Source organism: Poecilia reticulata, chromosome 5 (assembly GCF_904066995.2).
Source record: "Poecilia reticulata chromosome 5, P_reticulata-male-v2, whole genome shotgun sequence".
NCBI lineage: Eukaryota > Metazoa > Chordata > Actinopteri > Cyprinodontiformes > Poeciliidae > Poecilia > Poecilia reticulata.
Window position 1 is genome coordinate 32,381,604 of NC_088834.1, and position 14,538 is coordinate 32,396,141.

A 14,538-nucleotide genomic window follows, 5' to 3' on the forward strand; every position below is an offset into this window, starting at 1 on the left:
TTGTCCAATAGGAGGCTCAGACCTACTTGATCAGTTAAATTCAGGTGGTGACACTTCGTTTTGCGTCAGGCAGTGTGTGAGCATCCAAGATTCAACAGCACCTGGTTCTGCTAAATGTTTCTTTAATGTGGTGAAATCTTACTGTACCATTTGCAAAGAAACATCCCCAGATCGTAATGGTTAAAAACTGTTGTTTATTTTCTTGTTGGAGGATTTGACCTCTTCCTCTTATACTGAACCCAAAAATTTTTTGATTCTTGTAAGGAGGTAAACCTAAACAAATGATCGAATCATGGGTTCTCCCACTGAATACACACACACACACACACACACACACACACACACACACACACACACACACACACACACACACACCCACACACACACACACACACACACACACACACACACACACACACACACACACACACACACACACACACAGTTCTGCAAATATATTGAATTCTAACTACAGTTGTGAGTCCTCTTTAAAGTAAAAACTTTGCTTCTTAGTATCAGAACTGGCCCCAGAGTTCTGAAACAGTCAGACACTGAGTTATATGAAACATGCAAAGTAGCTCCAGTCCAACCCACACCTCCAGCTGGACCCTGGGGTCCTCTTCTAGGTGTTTTGAGGCAACTTCTTGTCCTGGCATATGAATGCCATGGAGCTGCTCAGCAGCTCGTTGATGTTCACCTCCACCACCTCACCTGCCGACCCGCCCTCTACTCCACCGCTGACCGCTACAAGCACATGTTGGCCATTTCCCAGGGTGCTTTGCTCCTCAGACAACATGTTGGACTCCTCCCCTTCCTGCTTGTCTCCTGATGAAATCACCTGAGGGACAGACAGGCTGGGTTGGTGCACTACCTGCAGACTGTTCTCCAAATCACCAACAACATCACTGTTCCAGCTAACATGGAGGATTCCATTAGGAGGTGGTGTTACCGTGTAGGTGGTGGAGCCGTGGCCCTCCGCCCCCGCCTCCAGCTCCATGTGACAGGACAGCAGGTGCTCCTGCAGCTCCAGCTGGGAGACGCAGATCAGCGAGCAGAGGGGGCAGCTGCTGGGCGGGTGGCTGCAGACGTGCTGCTGCGCCTGGTCCCCGCTGCCCAGATCGGCCTTACAGTACAGGCAGGAGGCAGGCGTCGGCTCCGAGCCTGGGGACAGACAGCGCATCTGTGAGGGACAGCATGGGAGCGCTACCGGATCACTCTTCAGTCACATTCTACAGCAAAGACAATGTAGGGCTGACAGAGAACGAGCCCTGAGGGATCCCACATCCTGACTGTGGAAGTGTCTGGGAATAACTGGCATCATGTATGTCTCATAATGATGCCAATTAGTCCATCATGGACTAAGATGATGCTGCCAGTTAGTCCATCATGACAGGAGACATGATGAAGATGATGATGATGAACAGGTCTCCGGTGCCGGTCCTCACCCTGGTGCTCCGTGGCCTGGTGCGTGGACAATGTGGCAGCGTCAGGGAAGAACTTGAAGCAGAGCTCACACTGGACCAGGGTCTTGAGCTGCCGGGTGTGGCTGGCAAACACGTCAGGATGGTTGGTTCTGTTGTGGTACCACAGCCCAGACAGTTGCTGGGATACATGAGAACGAGAGAGAGAGAGAGAGAGAGAGAGAGAGAGAGAGAGAGAGAGAGAGAGAGAGAGAGAGAGAGAGAGAGAGAGAGAGAGAGAGAGAGAGAGAGAGAGAGAGAGAGAGAGAGAGAGAGATTTTTGATTTTTTAAAACCTCATTTATTCACACAGTAGTGATCCAGAAAATATTCAATACAATTTTAGATCAACACATCCATAAATGAAAGTTCAGAATTATATATATTGAATAAAACACCTTCATAGTCCCAAATATTCTGAAAAATATTTAGTTCGTCCATTTTTAGATAATATTTGAATTCTAACATAACTCTTGCTCTAACCATACCCTTAAAGAGCTTTACACAATCAGTATTCTGTCCATTATTGACTTTGAATTTTCTACTCAAATAAATTGCAAGCTTTGCTTGACCAAGAAAAAAATTTAACAATCGTCCAATTTTCTTCTTTCCTTTGCCATATAGAAAACCAAAAATAAAGGACTGTTCTGTAAAATTTTCTCCAAGTAATTTCCAAATATCTCTTAGTAAAGTAAATAAATCCATTATTCTGAAACACTGTACAAAACAATGAAAGATTGTTTCTCTTAATAAACAAAAGGGACATTTGTCTGAAACACCAGGATTAATAATGGAAACAAAAGCATTAACTGCAATGACACCATGCAAGATTCTCCATTGTAAGTCACCAACATTTTTAGTCAATGGTGGTTTATAAAGTAACCCCCATGCAGGTTTCACCTCAAGACCAACTTTAAAAAAATCCCTCCAAGGAGTATCTTTTTTATCTTTTAGCTTTACTTTGTTCAAAGCTTTAACACATTTCATATATATTACCTTTCCACTCACAGAATCAAAGAGTTTCCATTCATTTTTTTCTTTCTCTAAAAAATGTCCAGGACATTCCAAGTCTTTCAGTTGTGCTTTAAAACACAGCTTAAAGAAAGGATCTTCTTCGTCCGGTGTTAGACGTCCATCGAACCATCCCTTTATGAGTCTTTTGTCTTCTTCTGACAACATTCGCCTAAACATTGTCAGCATCATTCCTACAGTTCTTACAGAGTGCATCTCCAATCTTCGAGCCAACGAAACAACATCATCCATTTCAGTTCCAACAAGTTCGAGCAGATGTTTCAATGTGACCACCCCTTTTCTCATCAACAGTTCAGAGATCATGGCCATGTTGTCCCAAGCTGAACCCAAACGAGATCCCTTGAGGACAGGTTCCAATAATAACCAGTTTAAAGATGTGGATGCTCCAACTCTCTTCATTTCCATGAGGGTCCAAGATTTTAGCACACTGACATAAAAAGATGATAAGCACTTTAAACTATATTTTGAAAAATCAACAATAAACAAAGTTTTACCAAAACCTAAATTACCAACTTTTGAAAAAATCCATTCTGTAACTTGTTTCCACAAAACATTTTGTTCACCATACAAAAAACTCTGTACAAACTGTAGTCTGAAGGCTGCCTTCCTACTTTCTAAATGAATCAAACCTTGCCCTCCTTCTTCCTTTGGTAAAAACAAAACACTCTGAGGGACCCAATGTAGTCTGTCCCAAAAGAAATTTAAAATGATAGTCTGTAGTTTTATCAAAAAACCTGGTGGAGGTTCCAAAACAGATAAACGATGCCACAAAGTCGAAGCAGCCAGATTATTAATAATTAGTGTACGGCCCCTGTAAGACAATCGTGGCAAAAGCCAGTGCCATTTCTTTAACCTACCTTCCATCAGTTCAATAAAGCCTTCCCAATTTTTCATTACCTCTATTTGATTCCCCAGGTAAACACCCAAATATTTAAAACCATTTTTCAGCCACCTTAATTCGCCAGGTAATTTAGGTTCTTGTGTTGTCCACTTACCAACTAACAAAGCTTTACTTTTGCTCCAATTAACTTTTGATGAAGAAATGTTGGCAAAACACTCAATAATTTTAGTTAAAGTAAAAACATCTGACTCTTCTATGATTACCACAATAATATCGTCTGCATATGCAGAAAGTTGAAAAGGTAGAGAAACTTCATTTATCTTTACCCCCTGCAACCTTTTCCTGATTTGACACAACAAAGGTTCAATACTCAACGAATACAACATTCCTGACATTGCACAACCTTGGCGAATACCTCGCTTTACGTTAAAAGGTGCACTTAAACCACCATTGACTTTCAGTACACTTTCAATGTCACAATAGAGGGTTTTAATCATGGCAATGAAACTAAGGGAGAAACCAAAAGCTCTCAAACTATTCCATAAATATTGGTGCTCCACTCGATCAAATGCCTTTTCTTGGTCAATAGAAATCAGACCAAGGTTTAAACCCAATAAATTAGAGACGTCCAAATAGTCTCGAATTAATGTTATATTATCTCTAATTGATCTGCCAGGGATGCAGTAGGACTGATCGACATGTATAACTTTATCGATCACTTTTCTTAGTCTGGACGCCAACACTTTTGAGAAGATCTTGTAATCAGTACACAATAGACTGATAGGTCTCCAGTTCCTTATTTCATACAGATCACCCTTCTTAGGGAGAAGAGTGAGCACAGCTCTGCGACAGCTAAGGGGTAACATTCCCCTTGCCACACTGTTATTGAGGACTTCCAACAGATCTTCAGCCAGCACAGGCCAACACCATTTATAAAACTCTACAGGCAAACCGTCTATTCCTGGAGCTTTTCCATTCTCCATGCTCTGCAGCGCCTCCTGCAGTTCTTCCAACGTCAGAGCATGCTCCAAGATGACATTGTCTTGGTCTGACACCTTTGGCAAATCATTGAGAAACTCTTTTGTCATCTCAGAATCTTCTGTAAGCTCACTGGCATATAATGTTGAAAAAAAGTCCACAGCTCTTTTCCGCAGTTCGGTGGGCTCTGTTAATTCTTTTCCATCTTCAGAGCGAATGCAATGAATGAGACGATTTTGTCCATTTTTCTTCTCCAAACTGAAGAAAATTTAGAGGGAGCATCCATTTCAGAGATACTTTTAAAACGTGAACGTACCAGAGCTCCCTGCGCTCTGAGCCCAAGCAGATCAGACAAAACAGATTTTTTCCTTTTGAGAGCCTGAAAATGGCCTCGATTTTCTGTGGACTCACAAAAACCCTGAAGATCCACAATTTCAGTCTCTAATTCCTCAATAGATTTTACCAATTCTCTTGTAACATTGAAAGTGTATTGATTACAAAACTGCTGAATTTTAATTTTACCAATATCCCACCACTGCTGTACAGACGTAAATTGACATTTCATAAGTCTCCACTGCTTCCAAAAAAATAAAAAACCTTTTTTAAAACAACCATCATTTAACAAAACAGTATTGAAATGCCAATATGCACTTTTAGGTTTTAAGTTATTAATAAACACATTCCCTATAATCATAGAATGATCAGAAAAACCCACTGGACATAAAACACATGATTTAAATATTTGCAATTGGTGCCCAAAACAATAGAACCTGTCTAATCTTGCCAAAGTAATATAGTTCTCTTTACAGTGAGCCCAGGAATACTGCCTTATCTTTCCATTTTTAGATCGCCACACGTCAGCTAAATCATATGTTTCAATAATGCGTTTCAATTTCTTCCTTGACTGCATATGTGGCTCCAAATGATTCCTATCTATGTCATCTATTGTACAATTAAAATCACCTCCCAAAATTAGATAATCTGTTGACACACATTTTAATAGTGTATCTGCCAACTTTTCTAAAAAAACACAACGTTCACTTGGAGTTGCGGGAGCATATACATTCAGTAAAATAAATGTTATCTTTTCATACTTAACAGTAACTTTTAACAATCTTCCAGTTACAACATCTTCAGTTTCAATAGAAAATGGAAGAAAGTTTCTTGAGAAAAGAATAGCTACTCCAGCACTTAGTGAAGTTTTATGACTCAAAACAAGATTTCCATCCCATTCTTTCTTCCAATCAACCTCATTTTCTACATCACTATGAGTTTCTTGAGCAAAAGCTATATCAATGCATTTAGATTTTAAAAGTTCAAAATACACAGCTCTTTTTCTCACATCCCTTGCACCATTAAGGTTTAAAGATGAGATTTTAAATCTACTCATAACACAAAAAAGGATCCAAAGGAAGAAAAAAGAAATACTAACTTTCATGAAACTCCCTACATTTGAGCTCTAACTTTTTGCACCAGTTTTCGAAGTCTATAAACTTCAGTGTCTATTAACCCATCAGAAGTCCTTTGTCTCATTAACCATTTAGCTGAGTCAACAAACAGTTTTTTGTTTGGAAAAAAATCCTCTATAACAACATCCCATTTTCCTTTTGTCACTTCCAAAAACCTTCTAATCTGCTCTAGACTGTATCCATTAGTACTCTGGCCATCAGGAATAGAGGAATCAGATTCTCTATTGCTATCAGAATCAGATAAAACCTCCGAATCACTTTCTTTCCCACTCTTTTCTTTCAACTGAGTTTTCTTAGGTTTTACCCCTTTAGCTTGTCTAGATTTTCTTTTAGTGTTTGGTATTTTAAAAACACTTTCCTCGTCCCTGATCAAATTCCCTCCACTATGAACTAAGTCATCAACATCCATTTCTTCCTGCAGTCCTTCTTGTGTAGTCATTTGACTCCCTATACTCTCTTCAGGGGAAGTAATGACATCTTCAATGTCACGTTCTGAAACATTCGACTGTTTTTGGTCTCTTGTTGAAACTTCCTCCCCAGGGTTAGATTCTTGAGCTCCTTCCCCAGCATCAGCCACCGGTTCTCCTTCCCCAGCGGCAGCCGCAGAAGTTCCCTCCCCAGCTGTGCCCACTGTTGCTCCATTCATAATGTCTGCTGATGTCCCTGGCTCTGGATTTTCATTAACCGGAACAGTCCCTTTTTGAACCTTTTCAGGGCAATTACGAACCGAATGTCCCTCCTGGTTACACCCAAAACACTTCATTGTTTCAGTTGTTGCAAAGATAGTGTAATCAAAGCCGTCAACTTTAAATTTCATCACTATGCTCAGTTCCTCAATATCATTTTTTAGAATCATAAACACTTGTCTTCTAAATGAAACAACGTGTTTCAGCTTTGCTGATTTGCATCCCGACGGGAGCATTTTCATTGCCGACACGATCTGACCGTGACGTGACAATTCTTTCAACAACACTTCATCACTGATGAAAGGTGGCAAATTAGACAGGATGATCTTCTTAGCAGGGTTCATTAAAGGGAAAACAGTAGTTTGCGTATTTCTCAAAACAATTCCCCTCTCGACTACGCTGTTCACCTTATCGATCGAGTCCAAAAAAATAACCACTGCATTATTCATCCTGGACGCTGCCTTCACACTTTCACACCCAACAACTTCCCCAACAGCTAAACCACACTCCTCAACCGAAAAATCCACGCCAACTGGTATTTTAATACCATGCCGACGTGAAAGGCTCCTAAAGCCTGCAGCGCCGTAACTTTTCCCGGCCATCGCACCGAGCTAAAAGCTTGGCGCGGCCGAAAAAAAGACACTATTGTGACACCAGTGAAGACAGATCGTGTTAAAAGTGTGAAACAAGTGAATCACCACTGTAGAAGGTGAAGATCAAACCTTTAGAACACCTCACACTCGTTCTCCTTTCACTCCACACATGCAGCAGACGCTCACACATGCGCACTCGAGACAGAGAGAGAGAGAGAGAGAGAGAGAGAGAGAGAGAAAGAGAGAGAGAGAGAGAGAGAGAGAGAGAGAGAGAGAGAGAGAGAGAGAGAGAGAGAGAGAGAGAAAGAGAGAGAGAGAGAGAGAGAGAGAGAGAGAGAGAGAGAGAGAGAGAGAGAGAGAGAGAGAGAGAGAGAGAGAGAGAGAGAGAGAGATGTAATTTAGCTTTGTCAGAGGACACTAACTAATAATTGTGAAAATGATCAAAAGAAGCCATGAGCATTACTTAATGGAGAAATGTCTTTATTATGGTTCACTTCAAGGAAACCAAACAGGATCATTTGGTATACAATAAGTCATTTCTCTATATTTAACACAATCCTTGATGCTTGTTTATTCAATTCAAAAATACCTTATTGATCCAAATGAAAAAATGTGCTGTTGTTGTAACTCCAAAGATTATATTGTTAATCTTATATCCAAAGATATTATTGTAATATCCAAAGATCTTCAAAGAGTTACTGTAGCCACTGATGGCAGTGGGCAGCAAGCATCTCCTGTAGCTGTCTGTGTTACAACGATAGTGAAGAAACCTCTAACTGAAGACACTCTGCTTCATGACAGTCTTATGAAGAGGATGCTCAGAATGTCTGTAAATCTTTCTGATTTTGTGTAAAACTGTTATTTATGTTCCTGACTCTGATGCTGCTGCAACAGCAGATGATGCTCTTCATAACAGACCTAAAGGAAGATCTGCAGACCGTACCACAAGAAGTACAGTCTTCTATTTTGTTCATTAATTGTCCGATAAAATTAAAGACAGTCTCCCACTTTCTCTCATAAAGAGAGAGACTCCCGTTTTCCCAGAGTTCAGTTTTAGTATTTTCAGTTACCGTTCCTGTTTGTTTGATTTAGCCACACTTCTTCTTTATTCCTAACATTTATCATCCCAGGCTTGTTTATGTTTTGAATTTTTACAGATTATTTGATAGAACATCTTGATATAACTTTTATTGTTTAATTTAATAAGTTAACGTTAGGGTTTTGTTTGCCCTGGTTTTTATGGTTGTATTTTTAAAAAAAACTTTTTTTTTCTTATTGTCATATTTAGTCTTGCCTGTAATATGGAACACCATTTTGTTTTAAGGCTTGAGTGTAGTTAAACAAATAAATTCAACTGGAGAGCACCATGTCAGTTTAGCTGTTTGTACATGTCATCCATTTTGGTTGGTTTAAATTCAGTATTGTTTATTTTTGCCAACTTAACTCATCAGTCAGTTTTATAGTATTTGTGTAAAATTGTTTTTGGTCACATTTGTTTGTAAGTCCACCTGCTACAGTGGACAACACGTCTGCTTCCCTTCCTATTTCTCTTCTTCTCTCTAACCATCTTGCCACAGCAACAGAAATTCATCATCTTACCTGGTAGGATTTGTTGCAGAGCTGGCAGCTGAACGGCTTGCTTCCAGAGTGAGTCACATTGTGTTTCTCCAGCAGGGCGGCGCTCTGGAACACCTTGCTGCAAGTGTTGCACTTGTGGAACTCCTTAGGGTGAAACTCCTGAATGTGCTGCTGATGCTCCTCCAGGGTGGAGAAGCTGAGGCAGCACTTCTTACAGTCATGAGGTTCTGACAGGTCTGAGAAAGACAGCAGGAAACAGTCAGCACACAGCAGGAAACAGTCAGAACACAGCAGGAAACAGTCAGAACACAGCAGGAAACAGTCAGAACACAGCAGGAAACAGTCAGAACGCGGCAGGAAAAAGTCAGAACACAGCAGGAAACAGTCAGAACGCGGCAGGAAACAGTCAGTACACAGCAGTTCTCTCTGATTACGTCTTTCTGTGTGAACGTTTACTGAGAGAAAGTGCATCAAAGTTAGCCATTTTCTGTATAAAGTCAGAGAGGGCACATATATGTAAAATGTTTCTAATATTGTATAAAAAATGTTTCAGTGGTTAAATTAAAAATCTGCAGAATACACCAAACTGTTATCCAATAGAATGATCGACTCATAAAATAATTGTTAGTTGTGTCCCTGCTGTGGGTAATAATAGTGTCAGCATCAGACTGAGTGGGTTCTTACTGTGGAAGGTCTGCAGGTGGACAGTGAGCCCGCTGGCCTGGCTGTAGCCCTTCCCACATTCTCGACACACATAAGGCCGGTCACCAGTGTGTGTCCGTACATGACGTGTGAGCTCAATGGACTGGGCGAACACAGACTTACAGTACTGACACACATACATCTTTCCTGAAAAAAAAAAAAAGACCAGATAATATTTTAAGGTTTAAAACAAAAAATACATATATAATCGTAGAGATTATTCCTCCATATTGGTAGTGAGAAGCCACAATGCCATACTGTCCTACCCTCAGAGTGTTTCTTCTTGGTGTGGTAAGCCAGAGCAGCGGCTACGCTGAAGCTCATGTCGCAGTGCTGACAGTGGTAGGGTTTCTCTCCCGTGTGCAGCCTCATGTGGTTCTTCAGAGAAGAGTTGGCTCCAAACACTGCGCCACATTCCTCGCAGGTAAACGGCTTCACTTCAAGGTGCTCCGCCTGTTTGTGGTAAACCAAACCTGAAACGTCATAGGTTTGGTTGGTGGGGAATTTGCATGAACAAAGATTTTTATTCTACACAATATGACCTTGTTATAGGTGGTGTTCAATACTGAAATCAGCTAACTGAATTCAACACATTATTGAATCAACCAACATAACATTCTGTTGCTACAGAACAACCAACTGAGTGGGAAAGACAAATTTGACACCTAGTATATTGTCAAATTAATGTGCAAGTAGCTCAAAGATGAAAACGACTCAACTTTTTAGAGCAGCAATCACAAACCCTGATCTCAGACCCATACTATCTTTTTCAGGTGAGTTTGAAATGTATGGGCAAGGCTCATACACTGCAAATAGTGTATGAGCCTGGTGAAAGTAGCAAACACCACTTTCACCAGGTGTTTGCCAATTGCTGCTGGCTAGTCTGAACGAGCTGAGTGGGAGAGTCACGGGGCAGCGGCTGCTCGGTGAGACAGAGGCTTGGAAACTTGGAAACTGCATCTCTGAGGAGGAGTTTCATCCTCGAAGGCGGAGCTAGATCCACCCAGGTTTTTCTACAGCAGAATGGTTGCCATGGATATTAAAAGGATTTCTCAAACATGCATGAAAGAATCGAGGCAACACTCTGGGTATATTTTTGATTTGGAAATAACATAACATGATGTCGAGCTCAAAAAAGTTGATCTTACATAATACTGCTCCTTTAAAAGTTACCATGACAGCAGAGATCAAAGGTCAGGTGACTCTCACCTGATGGGTGGGCAAAGCTGCGTCCGCAGATATCGCATGCCACCCTTTTCTTGAAGCGCGGCGTGTTGCGGTGAACCTCCCCACGGTGGCGCTGCAGAGCCCGCTGATTCGGCAGCTTCTTGGGGCACTGCGGACACTGGACCCTACACTCCTGTGACATGGAGCAGCGCTTCACGTGGGCTAGCATCCGGCACTTAAAGTTAAAAGTCTTCTTGCACCACCGACAGGGGTAGCGGTTGGAGTCGGAAGAGGGCAGGAAAGAGGAGTCTGCTGCAGCGTCGGCCTCCGCCTCATCCTCGCCGCTCTGGTCCTCGGTGGTCTCCATGTCTGCCTTCTCCTCCGGGTTTGGCTCCTTCGTGGAGTCGTCTGGCTCCTCTGAGTCAGCTGGAAAACATGGAGAAAATTCTGATGAGGCGTGAAAAGCAGGGAACACATTGTTTCTCTCTACCTGCAGCTTGCAGTGTGTCCTCATCCGGATGGTCCAGCAGAGACCGCAGCGGTTCAGGGAACGCCAGCAGCGCTTTCTTCTGGACGCCGCAGAGCAGCTGGAGGAAGGAGCCCTCGCTGATTCCTCCATCCCTCAGTCTGCCGATCAACTTCTCCAAAACAGAGGCTGGATCCCTGTCCTCGTAGCACTGACTCACCACCTGACACAGACACAACGTGACCTCTGAACTTCAGAGAGCAGCACCAATGTTTTGGATTAAAACTGAACCTTTAGTGAACATTTGATCATCTGTAGCAAAAGGAAGCATCTGCAGCTAAATAGCAACATGTGAAAAGCTTAGGCGTTTCTGCTGGACTGAGCAGTTCAGGCATGATCTATTTTTTTTATTTCTACTAATATTTGAACAGCACAATGTGCTTGAGATATTTCTTTTTCTTTTTTTTATAAATTTGAACTAGGTGAAGTTAAAAATGCCACTTGACGAGTTCTAGGTAGAACACATTGAAAGACAAAAAGGTTTTTCATTTTAAATGTAAAATGTATCAGTTTTTTGTACAGTTTTGGCTGAATTACTTCTGTGAGTGTGTTGCTCTCTCAACAAATGGCCTGTTTTAGACTCTGCGTACTCCAGGTATTCATTATTCACTTACTAAATAGGTTGCTGATTATTACAATAATCGGTTCATCACGGTTATTGATGGTTATTGATGATCAGCCATAATCTTGTCCTTACAATGTATATCATTCCTAATTGTGTTTTCATATATTTTTTTAAAATAAATTTGTATGTTGGTGTGAAGTTTCATGCCTCAATGTGCCGTCACACCTGAAGTTCCACACTATTTCTATTCTATTTTTTAATTCAAGAACAATCCAACCACCATGTTAAAAGAAAAAAATTCATTCGCACATATAGTTTGTTCAATCAATTTTAAAATCATCCAGAGATCTCCATCTTCCTGCTAGAAATCTAATTTTAATTAACTTTAGTAAATATATTTACATACAATAAGCTGATGTCTTTATATGAATTAATGAAAAAGCTTTGGCATTTTTTTGAAGGGGATCATTAACATTTAAGTTAATCCTAAGCAGCAGCAGCAGCAGCAGAACATGAAGTCTGCAGTGTCAATATTTCTAACATTTTGGAGGACATTTCAACTTGAACAGCTTAGATTGAAGCAAAGGGGAGAAGAAGATAATGGCAACAGACAGGCAGTGTTACAGACAGAATGGAGAAGCAAGCCTGTCAGTGTGAACAGGATTATGCTGCTCCATGGTTGAGAGGACTGAACCTGTTGTACCTGTCTGTTCTGTTCGTCCAGGCTGCTCTGTGCTGCCTGGCTCAGCAGCTCCAGAACAGACGGCATGTTGCTGAGGAGCTCCACCACCTGAGAGGAATGTTGAAGCAGCAGAGCAGCCGGTCCCTCTGGCACCTCTGTGGCCGACGGGCTGCTTTCTGCTGCTGCTGCTGCTGCGCTTCCAGAGGGGGTGGCCTCTTCAGGTTCTGGGGGGGGGAAACAATTTTATACGACTTTTTCTGCTAGTAAAAGTTTGTTTGTTCAATTGTAAATGCAGAAGATTCCCTGGATGCAATATTTATCAGGATGTTGTACGTTAAAAGGCATCCATGTTTGGCAGCTGGAGAGACTTTCACCAAACCTGATGTGATGGAGATGTGAAGGAAAACTCAGCACAGGTACTACAATTACATATTTACCTCATTTCATGCAGCTAATTTATATGCTGCTTAATCAGGGGAAAGAAAACCATCAATACACAAGCTTACTGATTACACTGATCGGTTCCCCTGCTAAAGATGGTTCAACAAACATTTGGGTAAATTACTGTAACATTTGTAAACAAACCTGAGGTGTCCAAGACCTCGTCACAGGCTTTTCTACCAGTTCCTTCCTCTTCATCCTCTTTGTTGTCATGGCAACATTTGTCCTCAGCTGTCGTCTCCATCTTCTCAGAGGCCGACTTGTCCTCGTTGGGTGATGCTGAGCATTGGGTGCTCTCGCTCCTGGTGCTCCTGGTCTCCTCTTGGCCGCTCGTCTGTGGAACTGGGACTTTCTGACCCACCAGAGTGGTGAGGACCTTCTTAAAGCCCACGGCTACGTCGAACATTTGCAGGCTGTCTGCGGCCGCAACAATGCGGCTCGCGTTGTGCTTCCCCAGAGGCAACCTGCCAGTGTAGACCATTTCCAACAGCACCCCAAACTCCTTGGAGGAAACCACGGAGGTGTCGATGGAGATGGTGTCCGAGTTGTCCAGAAGGGACCTGCGCAAGGACCAGAGGCTTTTGTTTCTGCTGGTCCACGTTTCAAACCGAAGCAAAATGTGCTGAACAGTTCAGATGTTTTACCTGAAGAGCATGCTAGAGGCAGCCAGTACGACCTTGTGAGCCCGGTGAGAACTGTCTCCCACCAGGATGGTGCAGTCACAGAACAGACCCTCCTTCCTCAGCGTCCACAGCTGCTGCAACAGCTGCTTGCTGAAGTCAGGGAGCTCCATCATCGTGATGACTGATCTGCAGAACAAAAAAAATCTAGTTCAACCAACGACTGCGATAGACAGGGTTGGGTTTTGCTCTGGCTAGCTCAGTTTAATACAATCTATTTGTATTTAGCAGCAATTCACAACTACTGTAATGTCAAGGCACCTTAAAAATCGCTCCAAATTATGTTTAAATGGGATTTATTAAGGGAATCGTACAGGATGCTCGAAAACCAGAACATTTGTTTTGTAAAAGTCTCTAATATGATGATGAACCCCCTCCATCAAATGTTACATCTCCTGTAGCATATCTTAGCCAAAAGAAAATAAAAATGCGCCCAGGAAAACAAAACATGCCTAGTTACGTTTGGATCCCGCCCACTTCTGTCCAAATCACTAATCACATTAGTAATAGTATTATCACAGATCCCCAGAGTTCAGCAAAATATATAGCAGATAATTTGCAAGGGAATTTTTATTTAATGTATTACTGACATGGCCGATCTGCAGGAGATTAACACAGACAATTTCCACAATTATTACAAATAGCATAAAATTAACTCGGTGCGAATAGGACAAAACAACTAGCAGAAATGTCCAGAACATTTTTTTTCAATGTCTGTGAATATCAGATGTCAAATATGGGTGGGCATTTAATGTATCGTTTATTTGTTGTAAAAAAAAAAAAAATTCTTATCATGGTAGAAATTTTTATTTATTGTTGTCTCAATAAATTAATGTAAAAAAAAGGACAAATGTTATAAGTCTGAGCGCAGTTTGGTAATATAAATCACGTTTCTTTAAGTGGCTCCTGAAGAAGCTTAATTTGAAATAGGAATGCTATTCATGAACAGTATTTGTGTTTGTAGCAGTAGTAAGTAGTTCTAATCTTATCATTATCACAATTAAACTGCAAAATATCACGATAACAACCTAAGTCCATATAGACCACCCCTAGTCTCTAATATAAAACAGGGAGCTTGATTATTCAGTTTTATCTCTGAATGAGATTTTTATCCTGAATTTAACAGGTCACCAATGAAG

General features: G+C 41.4%; 1 protein-coding gene across 3 annotated transcripts in view; it reads right to left on the bottom strand.

Moving 5' to 3' along the window:
* Positions 1–174: 174 nt before the first annotated feature.
* The window catches only part of zbtb40 (zinc finger and BTB domain containing 40), a 55,704-nt gene continuing 41,340 nt past the window's right edge, over positions 175–14,538 (bottom strand). For all 3 annotated transcript variants that reach the window (XM_081607501.1, XM_008410327.3, XM_008410328.3), the window contains exons 2-12: positions 13,364–13,528; positions 12,864–13,279; positions 12,300–12,502; positions 10,996–11,194; positions 10,548–10,931; positions 9,605–9,811; positions 9,321–9,485; positions 8,658–8,872; positions 1,446–1,602; positions 950–1,161; positions 175–838 (exon numbers count right to left, since the gene is read on the bottom strand). In XM_081607501.1, coding sequence (XP_081463627.1) covers positions 623–838; positions 950–1,161; positions 1,446–1,602; positions 8,658–8,872; positions 9,321–9,485; positions 9,605–9,811; positions 10,548–10,931; positions 10,996–11,194; positions 12,300–12,502; positions 12,864–13,279; positions 13,364–13,515 — 2,526 coding nt within the window. In that variant the 5' untranslated portion in view covers positions 13,516–13,528 and the 3' untranslated portion in view covers positions 175–622. The remainder of the gene's footprint in view (positions 839–949; positions 1,162–1,445; positions 1,603–8,657; positions 8,873–9,320; positions 9,486–9,604; positions 9,812–10,547; positions 10,932–10,995; positions 11,195–12,299; positions 12,503–12,863; positions 13,280–13,363; positions 13,529–14,538) is intronic.